The sequence below is a fragment of the Trachemys scripta genome, chromosome 3 (assembly GCF_013100865.1).
Source record: "Trachemys scripta elegans isolate TJP31775 chromosome 3, CAS_Tse_1.0, whole genome shotgun sequence".
Classification (NCBI taxonomy): Eukaryota; Metazoa; Chordata; order Testudines; family Emydidae; genus Trachemys; species Trachemys scripta.
Genome location: NC_048300.1, coordinates 189,186,528 through 189,210,944, shown reverse-complemented (window position 1 = coordinate 189,210,944; position 24,417 = coordinate 189,186,528). Strand labels below are relative to the sequence as shown.

At 39.8% G+C, this 24,417-nt stretch overlaps 1 protein-coding gene across 2 annotated transcripts in view; it reads left to right on the top strand.

Annotated features, from left to right (window-relative positions):
- Positions 1–15,285: 15,285 nt before the first annotated feature.
- RUNX2 (RUNX family transcription factor 2) overlaps positions 15,286–24,417 on the top strand; it is a 110,500-nt gene continuing 101,368 nt past the window's right edge. For both annotated transcript variants that reach the window (XM_034766660.1, XM_034766659.1), the window contains exons 1-2: positions 15,286–15,756; positions 23,603–23,759. In XM_034766660.1, the coding sequence (XP_034622551.1) occupies positions 15,466–15,756; positions 23,603–23,759 (448 nt within the window). In that variant the 5' untranslated portion in view covers positions 15,286–15,465. The remainder of the gene's footprint in view (positions 15,757–23,602; positions 23,760–24,417) is intronic.

The window sequence follows — 24,417 nt, the reverse complement described above, 5'->3', positions numbered from 1 at the left end:
CTTGACTTCACGAAGAGTTGTGCATATGTATCTAAGGGAATAACGTGTCCCTTATGTTTTAGATTCCAGCACTAAGATTCCAGTGTAAAGTACCCTGTGGACTATAATGCACAGCGTACTATTACACATTTCTGCCTTTCTTTTGAATACAAATCACTGCCTTTAACAAAGCTCCTGAGAATATTCTTCCCTCTTTTCTAAACAGTTCTTCTTTTGTTTACAAGGTGCTCCTCATGTATAGCACTTTGAGCATTTATGTGACTGGGAAACAGAATAGGATACATTTTATTTTTGTGCTACTCTGCCCCATTTCCATTCTGCCAGTTTCAATTCAGCACCATCGTACAATGATAACAGGCACTTTAGAAATGCTGTTGAACAGATTAGATGAACAGATTAAATTAGATAAAATATAATTTTAAAATTGTGAACAGGTCAAAGTGTTGCTTTAAATCTATCAAAACCTGTTTTGTTTGGTACTGACTACATGAGATGCCCCATCTCCTTTCTCATGAACCAGTGTAATAGCTGAGATCAGTTGAGGCATTTTTACTGACAGTCTCCAGGACTTGAGGCAGGGCATAGCCAGTCGAGAATGCTGGATTCTGGAATATTTTCTCCCCTGTTCTTCCATCTGCTCTATATTATCAAGGAATTTACGCCATATTTGTCACAGATTAGCTGAGGGCCTATGGTTCCTCAGAGACCAATTCTTTTGGTCTTCAGGGCATGATGTAAGACTCACCTATTCACTCAGGCATTTGGGGCGAAGGAAGTGAAGAATGAGTACAAGAAGTTTATGGGGCTATGTTGTGTAAGTACTGTGGTCCATATAGTGGGTTGTCCTGTCTCTGACAGAGGCAGCTATCAGATGCTACAGAGGAAGGTGGAAAAAATCCCATAGAGGATAATTCTGCAATAAACTAATGCTCTGGATATTTCTTCCTAATCTTCATAAATTGGTAGTTGATTTATGCTGTGAAGCGTAAGGGTTTATATACCCTTTAAAAATATTTTAGTCTTATTTGACGTAATTGTGGATATTCTCATTATTTTAAATATTGACTTTCAGGGCATGCTGCAGGTTAGTAGAGATTTGGAAGTATGAGGGTCTTGATGGTGACTAAAGTTAGTGGAAAGATTTGGAGGGATTGTTCATGAGGCTAGCTGCTTGTTCTAGATATTTCCTGATTTACTTCTGGTGGTAATTTGTGTCAAAACTATCTAGACTGCTAAATAGATGCCTTGTGTATGTTTAGACTTCTACAGATGGAATTTTCAGTGGGAGTTGGGGCTCCTAACTCCCTTAGCCTTCTTTAAAAATCCCAGACTAAATAAATATGTAAGTAAAATATAAATGTCTAATCTCTTTTTAAAGCTTACTCAGCTCCTGGCCTCAAGGATATTTGCTGTCAATGAGTTCCACTTGTTGATTATGTGTTATGTATAAGAGAAAAAATTATCTTGTATCAGTTTTTAAAGTGTGGCCTTTCAATTTCATTGACTGTCCCCTTGTTACCCGGGGTTCTTTCAACCCAAAGCTTTTGGTAACTTTACTCTGTGCGAGGAGGTGTCAGGAAATAAATCAGGGGAGACACGGCCGTCCGACCGACAAAGGGCTGGCACAAACAGGACAACACAAGAGTGCTTTCACTTAAAGCTAAACTTTACTTAGTCTCAAGCACTTATACACGTCCGCAAAAGATTAGTAAAACACCACCAACCCTTGATAATTACCGAAGCTGAGTGTGGCTCTCGAGTGACACAGCAGCAGGCTTCCAGTGGCCAAATCTTCCGTCTGCCAGTGGGGACCGCAAGATGTATCTGGAGGGAGAGTCCAAACAAGTCCCAAAAGAGTCCCAAACGAGTTCAACTACCTCAAACTTTCCCCCTTATTTATACATTAGTAATAGAATGACATGTCCCTTAAAGAAAACTTGTTAAGTAAGCAGTTTCAATGGTCAAGCAAGAGATTCCTTCTGATTATTGATTAACCAGGTTTGGGTTTTTCCAGAGTTTGCAGCCTTGAGGCCCCAATAGACATTCCTGGGGCACATCCTGCTCTTCTAAAATGCATGTATCAGCAACTTCAACACAATTCTTATCAGGAAGGACGCAGGGTCAAGCTGCCTTTTCTGTGACACCCAAAAAAACCCTCCCTTCCTGCCTTGGTTAAGCTGAGACTGCTGACTAGGCTGTTTTTAGCAATAAGCCATAGTGGTTTCAGGCACTTTGCTGAATTGCCAAAATCTCCCCGTACACCCTTGTTCTTGTGTTAGCTTAGCTTTGCCACAATAGCAACACCAAATGCAAAAACGAAAACTCTCATCATGACCCACGTCTTCCATGATGCTTTCAAGAAACTGGCCAACTAATAATGAACAGGCTGAGGGGCAGTAGGGTCTGGTTGATGTGAATTTAATAAAAACAAAACCCAATCCCAATATATATACAAAAATGTATATGATATGTATCAAAACTGTACATACTGAGATTGTATCCTGCTATCCCACACAGTGTATATTACCTGCCTTAAATCATAAGCTCCTTGGGGCTGGGACTGTCTTCCGTGTGTGTATGTTTGTGAGTGTACATCGCCTAGTACATTGTGGCATGTGTGTGCGTGTGTCTGTGTGTGTGTGTGAGAGAGAGAGAGAGAGAGAACTTTGCCTAGCACATTGTGGCCACTACTAGAATCCAAACAATAAATAATATCCAAGAGCCAGGTGTGGGGGAAGAGGCAGGACATAGAAAGAGCAGGAGCGAGAAACAGAAAGAAAAGGAAGAAACACTAGTGGGAAGATGAAGGGGAAAAAATCTGACGGGCTATTGGAACAGTGGAATAAAACCATGCTAGACTTTGAAATAGCCACTTAATGTTCTTTGGTTCTCAGTGGAGGGAGCTCAAGAGACTACAATTATGAGTGCAAGTACAAAAACCTAGATGAATAGTGTGGTGATCAAGGAATCATGGAGAAGATAAATGGGTCAATGGAAGAGATTAGTGGTCTAATCTGATATGGCAAATCATCTGCTCCTTCAGCATTTTTACACAGAGAATTCCCAGGACTTTCAGTGGGAGTTAACACATGAAATACAAAAGGTTGAAATTGGCTGAAATACAATAGGATGAGGTAAGGATAGAGAATCATCACCCAACATTCTCTTGTTTTACATTCAAAACCCCTGACTCTCAAGTAGATTTTTCTGATTAACTGTACTGGTAATTTCATGTATTATAATGACAATATGAAGAAAACGAACATCAGAACATCCATACTGAATCAGACCAATGGCCCATCTAACCCAGTATCCTGTCTTCTGACAGTGGCTGGAGCCAGATGCTTCAGTGGGAGTGACCAGAGCAGGGCAATTTATCAAGTGATCCATCCCCTGTTGTCCATTCCCAGCTTCTAGCAGTCAGAGGTTTAGATAAATCACACTTGGCAGCCGACAAACCCTCCACGTTGAGTTGTAACACACATAAAGCTGGACCAATGACATAGAAGGCACCGGGCTGCATGTTGGGATTGTCAGTGACAACAGTGCTGGGATTTGTTGAGCTGGTCCTCGTGGAATTCGGTTCGCTGGTTGGATCATTAGCTTCCCTGACTGTTGTCAGGTACTGGCAGGTGGCACAAGGACACTGATCCATTGCCCCTAAACCACTGTCTGCACATTTGCCGTCACGTTGCCGATTATGGTATCATCCAATCACTGGGGCCTTCATGACAGCCCTTTGTGCAGCTGTGGTGCAACAGAGATGATGACGCACATTGTCAATGAATGCCTGCTGACTAGGTTCAGCAATGGCCTAGAAGAACTGCATCGTGCCACTGAAGATGTTATCGCTTGGCTAGACGACTATGCACACGCTAAATAAGAGGTTTAGGGACACCAAGATTATGGGTTTGCATCTCTGACCATCTTGGCTAAAAGCCATTGATTGACCTATCCTCCATGAACTTCTCTTATTCTTTTTTTAAGCCAGTTATATTTTTGGCATTTACAGCATCCCCTGGCAATGAGTTCCACAGGTTAACTGTGCATCATGTGAAGAAGTATTTCCTTATGTTAGTTTTAAACTGCCTACACGTATTGTATGAGAAAGATTTCATAGATGGGAAGGGACTGATTCACCTCTCACTCTAGGGTAAATTAGGAGTAAGTCACTGAAATCAACAGAATTATCCTGGTGTAAAATAGGTGTAAGTCAGAAGAACTCCTATCCTTAATAGTTCTGAAAAGTCTGTCATGGAAATACCTATTAAAATAACTAATATGAGAAATATTTAATCACTTGATTTCAATGAGTGTTTTGAGCAATTACAAATAAAATTCAGGCGGGAGAATGACGAATGAGCAGAACACGAGTCTAGGAACTAGGAGAACAGAAAATCGTCCCCAGATCTAACTAACTCACTGTGACCATGAGCGAGCAACTTAACTTCTGTATCTATCAGTTTTCCTATATTTAATTGGTGTTGATAATATTTACCTACCTGACAAGCGTGTTTTGAGGCTTAATTAATTTTCGTTATGAGACCTAGCTATTTATCTATCTCAAAAGGCCTTAATCACTGTAGCATCTGAAGAAGTGAGGTTTTTTACCCATGAAAGCTTATGCCCAAATCAATGTGTTAGTCTTTAAGGTGCCACCGGACTCCTTGTTGTTTTTGTAGCATTAAGCTGTGACTAGCACTCAGGTTTTTATATGAAGACAACGTATTACTAAAAAGAATTATTATTGCATCTGTCTGGTTAGCCATTGACCATCTTTTTTCCCTCTCTGAATCAGTATGGATGTGTCATATCCCATCAACAAGCTCATGATAAATAGATATCAAAAATGGCTTTGTTTTTTCAGATCTATCAATTGTCTATCTAGCAGGCTTTTATACTACCATCCATTGCTGCAGTATCTAAATGCCTTCCACATAAAATCAATAGCAATAATAAAACTCCTAGTGGACTTCAGCTAGTGACCAAACAAACATGACTCAAAGAGCATATGGATTTCTTACCAGGAAGGGAGTTCGTTTACTTCCTGCAGCTCACACAAAGTTATTTAGCAAAAATATAGGTGGCGATATGCATGTGTGTTTAGCAAGTAGAGTTTTTTATTGTCATTTCCTTCAATTGTCAAAAAGTGTTGGAACACAATTTTCTCACAATTAAAATGACCCAAGAATTACAGCTTTTTAAATCAGAGCAAATATGTACAGCAGCAAAACCACACAAACACTCCGCAACAATCTAGATACAGAAATGAGGAAATATGAGTGTATATGCAGAATAACCACAAGTGGTAAATGCTTAAAGGCTTGACTGTCACTCTTACACTGAGTGGTACGCTATTCTGTCAAAATTCCTAGCTAAACCAATGGGACTACTCACAGAGTAAGGTACTACACCATATGAATAAGGGTGGTAGAATTTGACCATTACTGATTAAACCCTTTAGTGTAATGGACCTTATCTATACTGGTATATATTCTGATACTTTTTTTAAATGTGAACTTTTTATTCAGTGCATTATATTAGCTCTTTGGGAAAGGATACCTTGGCCTGAATTTTCTAAACAAACCTTTCAAATTGCACCTGCAGTTTTTTGTGTGACAAATTTTTGCACATGCAGAAATTCAGATTTGTTTGGGAAATGGAAGTTGCAAAACAACTGCTGGTTGTAGGGCACAAAAACATAGATACAAAACACTGTGCGCCAAACCTGTAGACATGAATAATTTGGGTACAATTTTAGAGTTCACTGATGCTGCTTTGAAATATAGATACCTAGAGGCCAACTGTTCAACACTTAGATTGGTGAGCACTTATTCACACAAATAGACTCACTGAAATTAACCAATCTGCTCTCATAAATAAGCGCTCATCAGCATGAATAAGGGTTGCCATTAGTATTTTTTAGGATGTATCCTGTATTATTTACTCAACCAAAGCTCCCAGTAGGGCAAATCATGCCAACCCCAAACTGCTGAAGGAAGGGAATAGGGGACAGTTTGAGAGTACTCCAGGGACAGAGCAGGGGCAAGGTTGCTAGATATCATCCATCAAAAGGGGAAGCATAATAGCAATGGGGACTACCATGGTCCTATAAGAGCAGCTGAAAGTGGCCCTTCTTCTGCTTCACAACCTAGGAGTCATCTTTCACTGCTCCCTTGTTCCTCATAGATATCCCCACTGTGTAGCTCTTTTACTCATGCTGCTCTATAGAACCGAGTCTTCATAGCATGCTCTGCAGTTGGTTGGTGCTTTCGGCAATTAGTACAATGTCATCCGTGAATCTGAGATGAGATAATCGTTCTCCATTTATATTAACACCACTCCTCCAACTGATCTTGTTCATAACCATTTCAAGGCAGGCGGTAAATAGTTTTGGTGAAATCGTATCTCCTTGCTTTACGCCTTTCTCGATTGGGATGTGGAGGAGATTAAGGTCTGTTGTACATCCAGTATTCGCTTCCTTCAACAAACTGATGTACTGCGTATTAACGCCCTGCTCTGCGAGCGCCTTTAATATTGCGTTGAACTTGACGCTATCGAAGGCCTTTTCATAGTCGACAAAAGCAATGCACAGCGGGAGTTTGTATTCCCTCGCTCTTTCTAGAAACTGGCTAAAGGTAAATATATGGTCGGTCGTGCTTAAATTTCTTCGAAATACTGCCTGCTCTCTCGGCTGTTGTTCATCCAGACTCTGCGAGAGTCGGTTCGTTATCACCTCTGTAAAGAGTTTATAGATATGAGAGAGCAGGCATATAGAGTGATAGTTCTTAAGATTTTCTTGATCCCCCTCCTTGTACTGCAAGATGGTATTCTAGTCCCTCCAACTTGATGGTATTTTTCCTTCTTCACGATATCGATTGAATCTTAAAGCGAGGGCCTTCGAAAGTTTTTCGCCACCTGCGGAAATCATTTTTGATGTTATTCCATCTTTGCCTGGAGCTTTTCCCTTCTTCATCTGGTGTAGTGCGCTTCGGACTTCGCTGACGATTATTGGGGGGACGCGTTCTTCTGACTCTAGGAGCGTTGGGAGAGGGACGTTGATTCTTGATTTGAACAGAACCAATATTTGGCCTATTGACTACAATGTGGGTGATGCCAAAGTAAGGACTGAAGGATTTAGTCCATGGTCTATTAAAAACATATATTTAGATACTGTATTAAATCCAAATGCATTTCCTAGACCCTAATGCTTGTTTTTATTCATATTATTTCATACACACACCCTACTATTATTAACTGTTATTTCACATCAGTCTCATAGAAATAGAATCTCCTTTGCATCTGTTAATGTGTTAATGACTTTGGGGGTTTAAGTACTTGAGTTTTATTGAAGGGCCTGATCTACACCTGAAGCAGACAGCTTGCAAATTATCTTTTTGAAAAATACATCTATTATTGAGTTATGAAAGTGCTAAATGAGTAAAGTGTCCCAAATTAGTAAAACTATTTTTTCTTCTAGTTCTGTAACTTAAAAACAGCTCACTTAAAAAAAATCTGTATAAAATTTGACTTCTGGACTGAGACATCGTATGCTGGATTTCAGTCTGAAAGGAATTTTTATGGCTGAGTTATAAACTTCTGAAAGCAAGGTTGAAAACTGAACTGCTGACAGACATTCTGATAATATTTTTCAAACTATTAGGGATGAGGATGAGACCTTCCTGGAGGGATAAATTATCCCACATCAGCCCGCTGAGGGGTTTCTTGTACCTTATTCTGAAGCATCTGGTGCTGACCACTGTTGGAGACAGGATATTGGACTAGACCGCCCACAGGTCTGATATAGCCTAACAATTCCTATGAAATCTTTGTATAATTTAGTTGTCAGTCACTAAGTCTCTACTGGTATGTGCAAAAAATGATTTTCAGAAGCTTGTAATTAAGCCAAGCTTGAGTAGATTCTCACAGGGATATCAAAAGGCACTTCACTGACTGCAGGGTGAACCCCAGCAAAATTTCAAATTCCTTCTCCAAAATATGGGTGTGTTAGAGCTCCTCACCATGATGGTTGGGAGAATTTTTTGACGATTGCAAAACAATGTGTTGTCTCCTAACATCATTCTTGGAAATGGCTGAACTGTTCTTGCGGAAACTTTCCAAAAAATTCTGCCCGAGGGACACCCCCAACATGGAAAATTTCAGCCCAAATGAACTTTAAAATTTGGCAAAGTTATAGGCAACTGAAAACAGGTCTTATAATGGAGAAAGTTAGGCGATCATAATTATAGGTGTTGCTGCCAGCTTCATTTATAATATTTTCTTTATTTTTTGCTCTTTATTACAAGGGATATTCACATGGGAACAGAATCTCTTATGCTGTTGTCACTGATCTTTTGGCTTCTTTCTGTGTTGACGTTGATATCCTCTTGATATCATCTCCACAATGATCCACAAAGGGCTTGAACCTGAAAGATGCTGAGCATTCTGGCCTCCATCCAGCAAAGCAATTAAGCACATGCTTAACTTTGAGCACACAGGTGCTTTCCTATATTCAGACCAATGTTCAGCATTTTGGAGAATCAAGACACGCTGTAAGTGTGATGTCATAAACAAAATTACAGTCTGGTTTCTGAGGTTTGGCCTGGCCGTGCTCTCTGCATCATTGAGGAGAAGTTTGAATGGGGAGATCAGAGGTAGTATAACCTTTGCAGTTCCCTAGCAATGAGCTTGTTTAGTATATACCATGTGTGCACTTTACCCCACACTTTCATTACCACAAGCTTTATTTTCATATGTCATCCCTGCAATGTACCATCCAATAGGAATCAGTGTTGCCAAGTCTTGCAATTTTTATCACAAGTTTCACATTATTTGGTGTTTTTCCTAAAGCCCCAGCTGCTGGAATCATGTTATTAACTAAGAATCTCAGTTTTAATTTTTCTCCCCTAAAAGTACATTTCCAGCCCTCCTGGTGCTGGAGAAAAGTTTTAAAACAGTAATCCTAAAGTTTTAAAACAGTAAAATGCTCCAGCATAACAGGACAAATAAAAAGACTCCAAAGTTTATTATTTTGAAATCTCATGGTTTTTATGAAATCTCATAATTTTGGGGGGGTCTGACTCATGGTTTTTGAATGCTTGTGGTTGCGATACTGAAAACAATCCTTCCCCTCCCCCCACCCGTCTAATTAACTTTAGTCTCACAGTATCTCCTGTGCGAGCTTTATGGAGCTTGTATCTGACTGGAGTGGACTTCATTAGACTCTTAAAAACCAGCATGCAAAATTTAGGAACTCTGCAAGATTCCCAATGTATACACATTAAACCCTTTTTAATTACTAACAATTACACCTCCACTCCCGCAATTAGTCTGAGGCACTAGTCCTCACTATGGTCAAATTGTGAAGTTTCTATTTCAATTTGTTGGTATTTTTTTAAACACATGAACAAAAAAAAGTTAGGAAAATGTGACCCCTAATTTTGTTTAACCCTCATAGCTCTAAAATAATTTGTCCAATTTGTCTGAAGCTTTCCAGAAAAGTTCTACCTTGGCAATAAAATCAGGATGTAGAATTTCAGATGGATTTATTTATTCACAGAGAACTTGTGAGAAGGATCAGTGCAGGGGAGGGATAGCAAAAGTGTCCTTGTTATGGAAAACCAGTTTTAACCTTAACTCTCCATAATTGTATTGGGGGGAGGAGGGAGAGCATTGTTTGTTTTGGACCAAGCAAAGCAACAGTATGATTTACCTGACACAGAGCGACCAAAATAAAAATTTCTGTAATCAAAATCCAGAGTTCAGACTTTGTCCTCCAGACAGAAAACACAGTCCACACTTGTTCTTTGATGTCATTATAGAGTAATAGTTAGGGCCACAATCCTCCACTAGAATCTACTAATGTGACTGTTTAACCTTTTATCCTCATCGGAAAAAAAAAGGGAACTCCGGGAGGGGGATTGAGAACTAAGTTTGCAACAACCCTTTTCTGGACAAGCAGAAACAAACTGGCAGGGGGGAGGAAGAATCCAGTCTTTGACAATTATCTACATTTTTTTCAGTTTATGTGCATTTTAGAGCATGCTGTTGAGATACCAACATCTATTCTGTTCAAACTTTCAGAGAGCAACTGAGTCTAATAAAGCCAGTAGGAGTAAGATCACAATATTTTTCATTATTGATACAGCTGGTTTATTATTATCAAAAAAGAAAACTTATTAATAATACTTTGCACTAACATAGCCCCTTTCATCTTTGGATTTCAAATGACTTTATGATAATCATGACAATAATGACAATAATTATTTAAATCTCACAACACCCAAGTGAGGTAACTATTGTTATCCCCATTCTACGCATGGGTAAACTGAAGCACAGAGGTGTTAAGTGACTTGCCAGTTACTAAGTTCACACAGTGAGTACATGGCAATCCCTGCATAGAACCCAAGAATCCCAACTAACAGTCGTCTCTTCCTACCAATAGAAAAGAATGTGTGAAACAATAATGTTATAGATGTCAATCAATTATTGTTTTATGTAGTCATTTTCTATTCTGTCTTTCAGACTTGACTGTCTATAGTACTGCCAGAAATTGTAAACACTATACAAACAGTGTACGGTGCTGAGATATAAAATGCTTACAGCACATTTCAGAATAGCATAGAATTTTCTTGTATTTCAGTCATAAATCAATGGGTCAGGGACATGATAGCTAAAATAAAGAGACTGAAGGAGTCTATGTACTCTTGTAATACTGTGTTTGTACTTCTGAAATCTGTGCTCCTTAGCACAGTAAACAATGAATCAACCAAATCTATCAAACAGAAGTCTGTAAGTTCTGAGTCACTCTACCTGACATACTTTTAAGTGAAAAGAATAGCTGGATAAGTAGTCAATTTGTAACCACAATGAAAGCAAAGTGTTGCCATGAGACATTGGGACTCATCATGCTCCCACTGAAGTCTGTAGAAGTTTGGGCATTGACATCAGTGGAATCAGGACTACCCTAATGTCACACCACATTTCAGCCTGATTTGTATTTTCATGAGTGAGTTAGAAACTCCTGGAAGGTGGAATTTGGAAAGAAAATACTGGCAAGTACTTAACTATAGCAGTAATTGCTGACATTGCTATAATGACTCACAAAATATCTGATACAATAATAAACCTGTTAAACACATTAATTTATTCTATTTTCCATCAAGGCTATGCACTCATATAGAGAATGTTATAAGAGGTTCAATATGTATCATGATTACAGCACATTCCCGTCAAGCCATCTAGCATCAAAACAAATATTTTTATGAAACATTATTCACTACAGAAACATTCAACATTTATCAACTATTTTCTACCTTAATCAGATAATGTTTATACCAGGAGATTATTGATAGGTCCAGAGATTACTGGGTCCAAATTTTACCAATTTAAAATTAAATAGATACTAAGACAGTTAAAATATATGTTTTTCTAGCAAAATGCTTCCATATAGTACAGCTGTATTTGTAACACTATTAAAAGTAAAAAAGCTAAAAGACCATCAAAGTTGCTTTTGCAGGAATCACAGATGCACTCATTAAAATCTTATTTTATAAAGTGGGTCTGGAGGTTTTTTTAATACATAATCTTTTAAAAAACCATTTTTTCTCTAAACTCCTATGGCTCTCTAACCTCTTAAAATGTGATCCACTTTTCAACCTATGCTAAAATTATGAGCCCTTCTGAAGTGAAAGCGGAAGAAAGCTGGAGGGTAGGGTTGCCCCAAGTGCAAGGGTTCTCAAACTGGGTGTCGTGACCCCTCAGGGGGTCATGAGGTTATTACATGGGGGGTTGTGAGCTGTCAGCCTCTACCCCCAAGCCCTGTTTCACGTCCAGCATTTATAATAGAATTAAGTATTAAAAAATGTGTTTTTAATTTCTAAGGGGGGGGGGGGGTTTGCACTCAGAGACTTGCTGTGTGAAAGGGGTCACCAGTACAAAAGTTTGAGAACCACTGCCCAAGTGTCTTTCAGGCAAATCCAAGCCAAAGTTTCATATAATTCAGAACATAGCATAAAGGACATATAAAAAGAATCCCAGACAGCCTTTATGCTGGTCCATAAACATTATGGGTAGTTTTATTAAGGTGTCCATAACAATTTCAATAAAATTCTAGTGCTCTGAGTTGTGATCTGTTCCAGGCTTTAGCAAGTTCCAGTTAAATGTGTAAAAGTTAAGCAGAAAGACATTTTTGCAAGGAGACTAAAAATCAGCTGTGCCAGGTACCTGAAACTTTGTTAGGGTGGTCAATGGAAAAATTATAAATAACTATAGACTATTTTAAGTGACCTTACACTGGGTACTTCCTATAACTTCTTTTGATTTATCCTAACTAACTTTTTAAATTTTAGTATGGAGGGAGGCAACTGCAAAAATTCTGATGTGACTAATTAAAAGAGGAAATGTATCTTCTTATTTTAAAAAAATACTGAAATAACTACTGTCAAATTAATTCTGTATTTGGAAACATACGGTTCCTGTTAACTTTTTCTTTTCTACCCAACACTTGTACCCTCTACCTAATGGAAAATGTTATCCCCCATCTAAAGGGAAGGTGTTAAAAAGCACAATAATAAACATAGTACCAAAAATAACTATTTTAAAATATTTTACTGTACTGCAACTCTATTTGAGCTCTGAAAACCTTTAAATTACTCAGCTCCTTGCAGATTGTGTTAAATTCCCCATTTCGGGGCACTGTGCACACTTCTCCTTTTGGACAGGATCTTGCCCGTTTTGTTGGTAAGTCTGGGAGCACTTATTCATCATACTTATATGTCCACGTAGGAATAGTAAACTCCCCATCACCACTACTCCGTATTTGACAAGTATACAGAGAAAAAAAACTAAGATCGTCCCAGGTGACCAGGGGTTACTATCAAACATATTAACCCTGGAAAAAAAGAGGTAGAATGAAAATAATAAACAAATACATGTCATCCGCTGCACTTCCTTCAAGGACGTGTGCTATTGCAGACAAGAGCACAGAGTTGCCAACCACATTTAGCGGTATACAGAGCGAGAGCTCTCCCATGTGACCGAAAAAAAGATCCTTTTGAACATTTTAATTGCAAGTAAGTAAATAAATAAAGACCAAAGCTCCGGAAGTTTCACCTTCCTTTTTAATGTTTGTCAGATAACAGGCGACGGTGGTTGTAGTGGGGAATAACTCAATCCTGTGTTAATCGTCAGAGAGGATCATTTTATGTATGCGCTATGTGTAGCACTGCGGGTTGGTTTCGAAAGTTGACACAGACCCTATTGTGAAAACAAGCCGGCAGCAGAACCTACAGCTGGAATAGAGCGCAGAGAGGAGAGTGTTGTGGTCTGGGTCCCTGAGACGTGTGCTTTCGGATCATTTACCTGGGTACACGCAGGTTTTTTCGTGGGGAAGGGGGGAAGCGTCGGGGGAAGGCCAAAGACTTGTTTTATGGTGCTGAAAATGCTCCCAGAATTGTGTGCGAAAAAGCTGCATAAAGGCACCATTAGCGGAGCCCCCCTCCCATCACCCTAAACCACACCGGCACTTCGCGCAGCTACCCCCCCCTCCCCCCACAGCGCTTACTTTGTACAAGAAGGTGGAAGTGGCACCTCGAAGTAAGTTCGAGGGAGAGTTTTGATAGGTTGTTATCTGCTCTGGGAGGCGTTGACACTTTTTTACTATTGGGTATGTAAATTGTTTTTAATAAGATCTGCCTTTTTTTTTTTTTAAGGGCGAAAACAAACCAGACTCTCTTTACCTTAATAGTCTGAAGGGCGGGTTTTCTAGCTTTCATTTATTCAAGGACATGTTTTAGGCTTTAGACTGACAGGGTCTTAGCAACCAAAAAAAAAAAACCCCTTTGGCACCAAATTATTAAGTATTATTAGTTGGCAAACCAGATAGTCCAGGCTTTTTTCAAAACAAACAAAAAAATGTGTTAATGGAAAAACCCGGAGAGAAGTACAGATCGGAGACAGTCCTGTCATTCCCTCTAGTCCTGTCCCCGGGTGGGGGAGATCGCCTGAAAGCAAGCTCCTTCTTCTGTGGGGGATGCACATTGTTTTATTTATTTTGAAGGCTGCAGAAGTATGAGGACGGGGTTGAGACACCACGTGCTGCTGACTCTCATCAGCATAACGATCGCCGTAGCCAGAGAGTCCTGTATATATAAACCACAAAAACCTAATAATTAGAAATCCCAGCCTCCAAAAAACCACATTTAGGACCAAAAAAAAAAAAAAAAAACCAACCCAACAACGGAGGCTTTTTTTTTCTCCCGGCTCCTTCATCCTCCCCGACCTCAACTTTTGGGACCCAAAAGAAGTTTTTTAAAACCAGTTTTTCAGAAAAAAAATAATTATCTTTTTGTTGTTGTTATTAATCAAGGGAAGAAAAATAAAGATTTTTGTTGGTCTATTCGACTGAACGGACTAGGACATAGCCGCGACTTAATTAAAAGGAACCGGAGTGCATCAAAGCTCCCTTTTCCAACAAGTTACTTGAGCGTATTTTAGAAAACAGCCTGACAACTGTTTCTGTCTATTCTTCCCTCTTATTTTTCCGGGAGTCAGAAGTCTGAACTTTTTAAAAAAAGCCCTGCTCCTCCTTACGCAGCCTCCTAATGTTTCTCTTTTAATTATTAGTATTTTGACTACGGTTGTTTTTTTTTCTGGCTAAAAACCCGAGAACTTTCTTGTTTGTGCTGAAGTAGCTTTGGGGGAAGGGAAACAGCTTTGCAGAGACACTTTTCAAAACTTTTTACCCCCCCCCCCCAGCCCCCTCTTCCTCCTGAAGCAAAAACTAATAATCGGAAAAGCTGAGAAGTCACTTGGCATCTAAACTTTCTCCGATCAAGATTTTTTTGTGGAGGGGGAAGACTTCCTTGGAGGAAAACGGGACATTCCCCTTAGCACCCCCTCTCAGTAGCTGAAACCTACCCTCCTCTTCTCGCTGCGGCTTCTCCTGCAAACAGCAGCAACCCAGGAAGCTGAAATCAGCAGCGGCTTTACCTCTCCCGGGCAACCTTTAAAAATCCAAAAGGAGACGAGGAAAGACAAAAGGACAGACAGAAAAGAAGGAAATCCCGAGCACTTGAGGGAAGACGCGGTGGCTGGAAGGAGGGAAGGGAAAAGAGCAAGAGAGACTGAACAAGGAAGGAAGCAGGAGAAGCTTTTTGCAGCACCCGGGACCATGCCGTTTCCAGCTGGGCTTTGCTAAGAGGGGGGCAGCCCTAGGATCCCACAGCCAGACACTGTGTCCCCCATTCCTCCAGGCTGCAGACTCGCCCCCAAATCAGCCACATCGCCCCCCTTTTTTTTAGCTGTGATTTCCCCCCCCCTCCTGCATTTAACCCGCTCCTGCGCTTTCCTCCCTGTCCTCTCCCCTCCACTTCTCCATTCACCCCTTTTTTCACTCCCCCACTACACGCCTCCTCGAGTGACCCCCCCACCGCCCCCTCAGCTCGCTAACTTGTGGCTGTTGTGATGCGTATTCCCGTAGATCCCAGCACCAGCCGGAGGTTCAGCCCCCCCTCCAGCAGCCTGCAGCCCGGCAAGATGAGCGAAGTGAGCCCGGTAGTAGCAGCCCAGCAGCAGCAGCAGCAGCAAGAGGCGGCGGCGGCCGTGCCCAGGCTGCGCCCCCACGATAACCGCACCATGGTGGAGATCATCGCCGATCACCCCGCCGAGCTGGTCCGGACCGACAGCCCGAACTTCCTGTGCTCCGTGCTGCCCTCGCACTGGCGCTGCAACAAGACCCTCCCGGTGGCATTCAAGGTAAGACCCCCCCCCACACACACACACGCTCGGTGTGCCCTGCAGCCTCCTCCGCTGGCTACCAGGGCCAGGCGAGCCTGCCGCTCCCCCCCTCCCGTGAACAGTTATACACCCCCTGCAGCAAGGGCTGTGTGTCCTCTCCCGGCCCCCTTTAACACCCATGTGCCCCCACAACGACTGTGCCCCCCTTAGGAGTCCCTCACCGTGCCCCCTAGGCACCAGGGCAATGGGCACTGCATCCTCTCATTCCACTGGGCACTGCATAGACCCCTGACCCGCAGGGCCACCTCCCTTCGAGCAGCCCCCCCCCCTTTGCTAGCAGTACACCCCTAGCCACAAGGGAAAAGGAATCCTTAATTCTCATTTAACAACCACACACGCCCTCGCCACAAGGCAGTGCAGCAACTAACTACCCACCCCCTATAACGACCGGGCACCCCCAACCACCAGGCAATGCACAGGCTGACGCCTCTCATTAGCAAGCGTATACTCTCAACCACCGTAGGCATCATCTAACTACCCTCCATTCACACCACCATCTCCTAACCACCAACAATGCCTCTCCATTAATGCCCCCCACAACAGTCATACATTCCTTACCACCCACTGAACCCGCTTCTCCATTGACATCCCAGACACCCCAAAACTACCAGGGCAAGGCAGCTAACTCACTCCACCGTATACTGCCAACCAGAACAATGCACCTTCTAACTCCGTGCACCCCCTAACCACATGAGCAGTGCAATCTCTAAGTAACAGGGGGACTGGATACAGAATATTTTTCAAGTAGGTGCGGGGATTTACCCATCCCCAAAGCAATGTATAGGGTTATAAGAAAGGGGAGAAGAGAAGGGGTGGCTTTGAGCTTCCTCCAAATGTTCCCTCTCCTCTGTTTCAGCACCAAAGGTCTGCCCCCTTCCTTTCACAATTTCTAAAGGCATGTTAATTGATGTATTCACGGGTATGAAGCAGGGTTTGATGGTGTTGTGTGTGCGTGCCCTGCTGTTGATTTAGGAAGGACATCAGGAGAAGGACCCACGTCCCTGATGGAACTTTTTTTCTCTTTTTCACTTGGGTGTGTCTCTCTAGGTGTCAGGTTGAACTTACTTTTTGCGAAGCGTCAAGCTATTTGTATTTCGTTGTGTGAGGAGGTAGGGGGAGATGTTGCTGCCTCCCGGAGTTACACTGTTTTACAGCTGCTTCTGGAGAACAGATCCTCCTAAGCTAGGGGTAGAAAAATTATCCAGATTTTAAAACTGGGATCTACAAAGGGGCTAAGATGGGGAGAGAGGACAGAGCTCTTGCCCTCCCAATGGGAGATGGTGCCCCTTCACTTCTCCTGCTGGACAAGTTAGGAAGTGTCTGTCCTGAAGACGTTCATTTTGGCAGGGGACAGTGCATAAGTTATCAGTAACATCATACGCTATTTAGATAATAAATACCACCCAGATCTAAATCGGGAATGTTGCTTTTCATTTTCAGTCGACATCCGCACACTCCGCTAATGTTAAGAAAGGATTATTATGTGGTGGTTCGTGTGCTTGCTTTTAAGCAAGCCTTTACCCTCCCACCAAACTTTCCGCTGCAGATTTCTTTCAATTCCTTCTGTGGTGAAATGAGTAGTAACTCGGCTGTCCCAAGGCACCTGTGCCTGTCCATCAGCACCTGAGTCAGTCCAAAACCCAGCACCGGAATTAGCAGATCTAAACTTTGCAATTTTGGATTTTACTGACTGTGTAAAATCGAAACCCATCCAACCTCCTGCTATTGCAGCATCCCTGGCAAAATATAGTTACCCTGCCTGAAAATCATTGAAAAGCAGAAGAGTTTGAAATCAGTATCTTCTAGAACAAAGTATAACTATCTAAGAGTGCTGTAGTTCCTGACCGATAGAGATGTAATCATTACTAAGGGGGATATATTTGTAAGTGAAAAATCAATAGCATCAGTAAAGGAAACTGACATTAAAATAAGTGTATGTAAAGCTGACATGGAGATTGAATGGCTTGCTTTAATATCAGACAGAGAAACAGACTGCATTTGTCTGAAGCTCACATATATGACAGGGAAAGATCGTGGAAGAACTCGGTCTTCCTTAGAGTTAAATGATTAGTAGTCTTTGTGGGCCCCACTTGTTAGAGATTGCAGAGAACAGGCTAAACAGCCATTAGAAAATCTTCTACTTCTGTAACTTTGCCAAGCATTAAAGGGCCATGGCAAATATCAGGTGTAGATCACTTTTCCTGAGCAAGTCTTATTCAGAGGGCATTGATGGTTGGGGGTAAGGAGGAGGAGATTTCAGGTAACTTTGATTGTACTTTTGATCATTGTTAGATTAGATTAGATTAGTATTAAAGTTATAATTCACAGAAGTAAACATTACACATTGCAGTTATATCTGTCTCTGGCTTCTTTTGAAATGTCAGGCATCATCTTCTTCTGCTTTTTCTTATTTACTTACCTTTAAAGGATATTATCACATCTGCTGGATTAAAAAGTTTAGGAGAAAAATATGAACCTAATATGACACAAGATATGGTTACAAAGAAGCACATTTAAACCTGATAAAAGGACAGATGTGTTTAGAGCATTTCCCAATCCCTCTCTGTCTATATATATTTATCCACACACTAGCTAAATTGGATGAAGTATTCAGTATGCACAATATTCAAATACTACAGTAATAAAGGCCATACAGGTACCTATTGACAGACCTGCATAGATTTATCCGGTTTATTGAGGTGTCAGGGATATTAAATTGACTACGAGCAGTTCTTTGACCACTTACACCACCACTCGGCTATAAAGCATGTGCACATTTACATACATCTGTATTTTTACACAGAGAATTTATGTGCATGCATTATGTATACATTCTGTATGTATTACCTTTATTTACTACTGAAAAACTGTACTGTAAATCCTAATTACATTTACTTAACAATTATCTTGAACACATATTTTATCAGTTTTCTTTTCACTGTATAAATTGAAATGATATGTAACTCTGCACAATTTCAAGATGAAATAATCCAAATGCATATATAACAAAAAAAAACCACTGTAAGTTAATGTAATACAGTAGCAGTTCTCTTTAACTGTATATATACACAGATCTGGGATGTACCGTAACTAGCTCACATACAGCATGCTTTTTAAAAATTGGCAATTTAAGTTTTATTGGCAATAAATAATATGTTGATGATAATATTTTGAATGGTGTGTTAAGTATATCATAATTCTATTATAGGATTCTCTAGTTAAAAAGTGCTTTGGACATACCACTGTTTTAATTAAAAAAAAAACCAGATATAAATCAATTGTAGGATAGGAAGTATGTTATAAACAGTGATAGTTTTGATTATAATTTTTTAAAATCATGTTGGCTAGTAAAACACTTGAATTGGAGTATTAATATTTACATGAGCTGTGAAGGGAGTTCTTGTTTAATATACTGAGTAGTCAGACTAAGTTAGTGCAAACTATTTTTATAGTGAAGAATGTTAACAATGCACTTATTAACATAGCTTTGTAACTGCTTAATAATATTCAGGTGGCTAAGATATAAAGGAAATTGGGACAATGGGACTGGGGCCAAATCATGTTCACGTTATTCACAAGTAGTTCCATAGTAGTCGATGGGCCTACTTACTTGAGTTGGGATAACAGGATTTGTCCCTTAGTTGACAATTCTTTCAGTAGCATCTTACTGAGACACGCAAAGACAGAATTATTACACCAGGCTTGTATGTTCTGTGTTGTCCTGCAAGAAGCTGATAGTAGCAAAAAAGCATTAGTTGACATAAGATAACAACAATCAAGAAAAAAATCAATGTACAGTATTCAAGCTATATCCAGTAGCACCAGTAGTTAAGGGTCTGTCAGCATTTCACTCTAACCCCCAGTTTCCAGAGTTTATAACTCAGCTGTTTTAAATAGCTTCAAGCTGAACTTGGTGTATAAATTGTCAATCCAGATGTATTTTTTTAAACAAAAAGTAGTGCAAATCAGTTATTCTGTTTTAAGTTATAGACCATTAAAATATTTTTAATAGCTTCAGATGCTCTTTTGGCAAACTCTAGGCAAGAAAAGACATTATTTGTAATATAGGAGGTTTTACATTCTGGGAGCCCTTTATGCGAATAATGCCTCTTAGTATTTTTACAAGCAAAGGTATTGAAATGATAGAGATAGTAGTGTTTGAAAACAGCTAATATCATGTACACGAGCTCTTTCTGGAAACAATCTTTTTACTATGTAAAGAGTCTTACTACATAATATTATTGTGTAGTATTTTTGCTTCACATTTATAACGTCAGTCTTCAGTGTACATACCTTGGCCATTTCAAATCCCATGGGACTGAAACTGGCAAACAGGTTGCCAGACCAGACATGAATTGTTATTCGAAAAAGTACATGCATTGATAAAGTCATTTTCAAATTCTAAGATTTGTGTTTTGTGGCTCCATGTGCCTTTTTGCTGAGACCTAGCTAAAAAAATCCCCAAATGCTTAATTTTTAGTCATCAGAATTTATAGGTATTTTAGTATGGATTGGTGCCTTTTTGAAAATAAATATTTTTAAATGGCTGAGATATTAATCTTTGAAAAATAGCTAAATAGCCCACAGAGTAGCTACTCTTAGATATTTATGTTTAATGATTAGTACTACTGCCTTTTTTTTTTTTTGCAATGCATTATAATCCTTGATTTTCTGTCTAAGATATTTTAAATCATTTAGGTTGATACGTGGCATAAAAACTGCCAACTCAAGTTCACTTCTTTACACAAAAAGTCTTTCAATACATAAAGTTATTCGTAATTTAAAAAGTGGATAAATAATATGTATTTTTCTAACTTTCTGACTTTTTTGTAAAGCTATGGGCCAGAACAGTGACATTACATATGTGCCATAGCCTATTAATATTTCATTACAAAAAATGTAAAATGGCAGTGGTAAATGTATTATTCTTACTTGGTAGTAGAGAAATATTTTGTGGAGTATGATGGAACTTTGTTTTATTAGACAAAGTTTCGTGTTTGCACCCAGAGCTCCGTGTGTCTGTTCTCAGTAAGAATAATATTCAGTGACATTACATAACAGTGTGTCAAAGGATGCTGTACATTAAGAGTAATGTCGGTGCATATTAGGCATGAGCAGCATGCTAGCACTATGACTCAAGAAGTGTCGTACACAAATTGTACTGCTGTTTAAAATGACAAATTGAACTTAAATAGACAACATTTAAAAAAAAAAAAACCCCACTGACGGATCAGAGTGAAACCCACTGAAAATGAAGACCTTAAGGTGTCAAGATAGAAGGGGCCTTCGAAGAGTATTTTATCTTACTCATGCTCATTCCATTGTGTCCAGATAGCAATCTATATTATTCATTATTACGAGGGTTCAAGACAGATTGTGATCAGTCTTACCCAATATTTGATCTGCTGCATAATACATAGACACAAGGAGGTGAGTTGAGGACAGAGTAATTTCACTCCCTCTTTTTGAGGCCCCTTGAGAGACTTGCACTTCCTTCTCTGCTCTGAGTTTCTTTTGCTTTTCTGGATGTAATGTGTTGAAGTTTTTTTGTAACTCACATTGGACATGTATATGGATAACAAGAATATCCAGGGTTGTAAAAGTCAAAATTCAAAACTTAAATTTTTTTTAGAAGTGATATAAAACCTCATGCTTCAGGGTTTAAACCAAACTCTGATTAGTAGAGGGTAGGCGGGCAGATTATCCCACATCTGGCTATTGTGGGGTTTCTAGCACCTTGCTCTGAAGTATATGGTTCTGGCAGCTGTGAGAGACAGGATATTGGGCTAGATCAGGGGTTCTCAAACTGGGGGTTGGGACCCCTCAGGGGGTTGTGAGATTATTACACGGGGGGTCGCGAGCTGTCAGCCTCCATCCCAAACCCCGCTTTGCCTCCAGCATTTATAATGGTATTAAATACATTAAAAAGGGTTTTTAATTGATGGGAGGGGGGTGGCACACTCAGAGGCTTGTTATGTGACGGGGGCACCAGTACAAAAGTTTGAGAACCTCCGGGCTAGATGGACCATGGGCCTTATTCAATATGTCAGTTCCTATGTTCCTGTGGTCAGTGACATTAAAATCACTTTACAGTAATTTTTGGGGTGAAATTCTGCTTCACTGAAGTTAGTGGCAACACTCCCTTTGTGTGTTAGGTGGTCTTTGGAAAATTATACAAGCATCAGTTTAATCCATCATATGCAGTGCATCAGCTTTGCTACATGCTTGCTCCGATTCAGATCATCAGAGCAATAATTTTTAGTAATGGAAGCTATCAATTTAATGTATATTTCAAATTTGGTATACATTTGACACTATTTTTGTTGCTGTTCAGCACACAGGGTTATATCACACTGTCCATATTTATTCAGAGCTGTTAATTATTTCTACTTAATTGATGGTATGATTTGACCTGAACTTATTAGTTTCAGACATGATCATATTTGGGAAAGACATTTAAAGTTGAAGTGATTACAAAATATCATAGAGTGTATTTCAGAAAAAAAGAGTTGATTATCACCTGGTTTTGTAGTCTGAATAATACAAAAATAATATCTGACCAACAAATGGTAGTAATTGTAAAGGGACAGGGTTCAGTAGAATCATAAGCTAGAATGTCTCAGGCCAAGTATTTTTATAAAAAGTTTTAAAACTCTCATGTACAAAATGTGTGACTCTATTTGTTACACATTTATATTTGGTGTTAGTAATGTCACAGTAAAGGGCATAGGAAAATTATTTGCTTAGTACTGTTGTGGAGAATCATTGCATCCTATCTGAAGTAATGTTGAAATAAACTTTCATAGTGAATTAGTGCTCATGTTCTAATTTAAATATAAAAATACTATTTAATATCCCAAAGCATTTTCAGAACAGAATATAGTAATCTGTTCTCACTTCTGGCTGCACTGAAATTCAGTATCTGTTTAATAGCCCACTCCAGCAGTACACAATCTGTAGGACAAGAAGTGAGAATATCATATATATTTGAAATACAAGGTCAGATTATGTTGGTGTAGTGTTGTCACCCAAATTAGAATTAGAACAATACACCAGAGTTAACCACACCCTACTCTTGAGACAAGTGCTACAAGATCTTTAACAGCTACAAGAGGATAGGCTCTTGGTTTTATGTTGTATCTGAAAGATGTCAATTCCAGCAGCACAACGCTCCATAACAGAATGTTGGAGAACTCTTCCAAAGGAGGTGTGCCATTTATTGAAGCCCCAGCACTACTTTCCGCTGCAGCTAGATGTTATTTGGAGGTCTCCCCTCCAACTCTTTAGGCCTAACCCAGTTTCTCTGGTGAAATCTGACATGATCAAGTGCTCAGATACTACCGTGATGGGAGCCAGTCTAAGAGTTTAAATAGAACAGAATTGCAGAGCGAAATGGCTGTTGATAATAATATCCAACTTTCCATTTCAAATGCATTCTCATGTATGATTTATGGATATGAGCCATATTTCATGTTTTCCCACTGCACACGGGCTGCAAAGAACAAAGTTGGCTTTGAGGATTTATTAAACCATATACTCCCCATAAAGATACTGAACATTTCTGAATAGGTAAAACAAAGAAGGACCCTCTATTAGACTATGAGAAAGCGAGACATTATGAGATGTTTCTCTGTTTGATGTAACGATTTATTGCTTACTCAGCTGGCTCATGACTATTGACCACAGTTGACAGCAACAACCACCGCAGAGCTTAATACCGAAGGTGCAGATGTGTAAACTGCAACAAAGACAAACATTTTCAAACCTAATTTCAAGAATTATTGCTGTCTCCCCATTGTCACAGGTGGTGGCTTTAGGAGAAGTACCTGATGGGACCGTGGTCACCGTCATGGCTGGAAATGATGAAAACTATTCTGCAGAGCTGAGGAACGCCTCTGCTGTTATGAAGAACCAAGTGGCCAGGTTTAATGACCTAAGATTTGTGGGCAGGAGTGGAAGAGGTACGCTGTTACATTTTATATTTTTATAATGAATAACAAATGCAGTCGAGAAGTCAAACTAATTCCACAATGAAATACTGATTAGTCTGTAAATAAATCCCCATCAGCCTTTCATTTACAAGGATAAATGCAGGTTTTATTCACAAACTTCAGCATTTGTCCAGACTGAGTTTGTTGTCTTTGCACCTTGCCAGGTTTTTCTGACTCCTGACATTTTTGGCTTGTTTTTATGACATCTGAATTTTGAAAAAAAATATGTACTGCCCTGGTTCTATATTTTACTCATATTGGGAGGGGAGAATGAAGTGAAGAGTTTCATGTTCTGAGTTCCGTGAAGTCACACAACAGATTTCAGTCCATGGTAATGAGAGAAGAAAAATGCATGTGCTCCTGTAGCAGTAAAGCAGCCTCTTAACTGGTAGCAGGAAGAGCTATCGTTATGTTCTTTGCATCTCCCATGTGCTATCGGGAGGGCCCTACCACATTCACAGTCCATTTTGGTCAATTTCATTGTCATAGGATTTAAAAAATCATAAATTTCATGATGCCAGCTATTTAAATCTGAAATCTCAGATGTTGTAATTGAAGGGGTCTTGACCCCAAAAGGAGTTGTGTGTATGGGGGGCTCGCAAGGTTATTGTGGGTGGGGGTTGCCGTA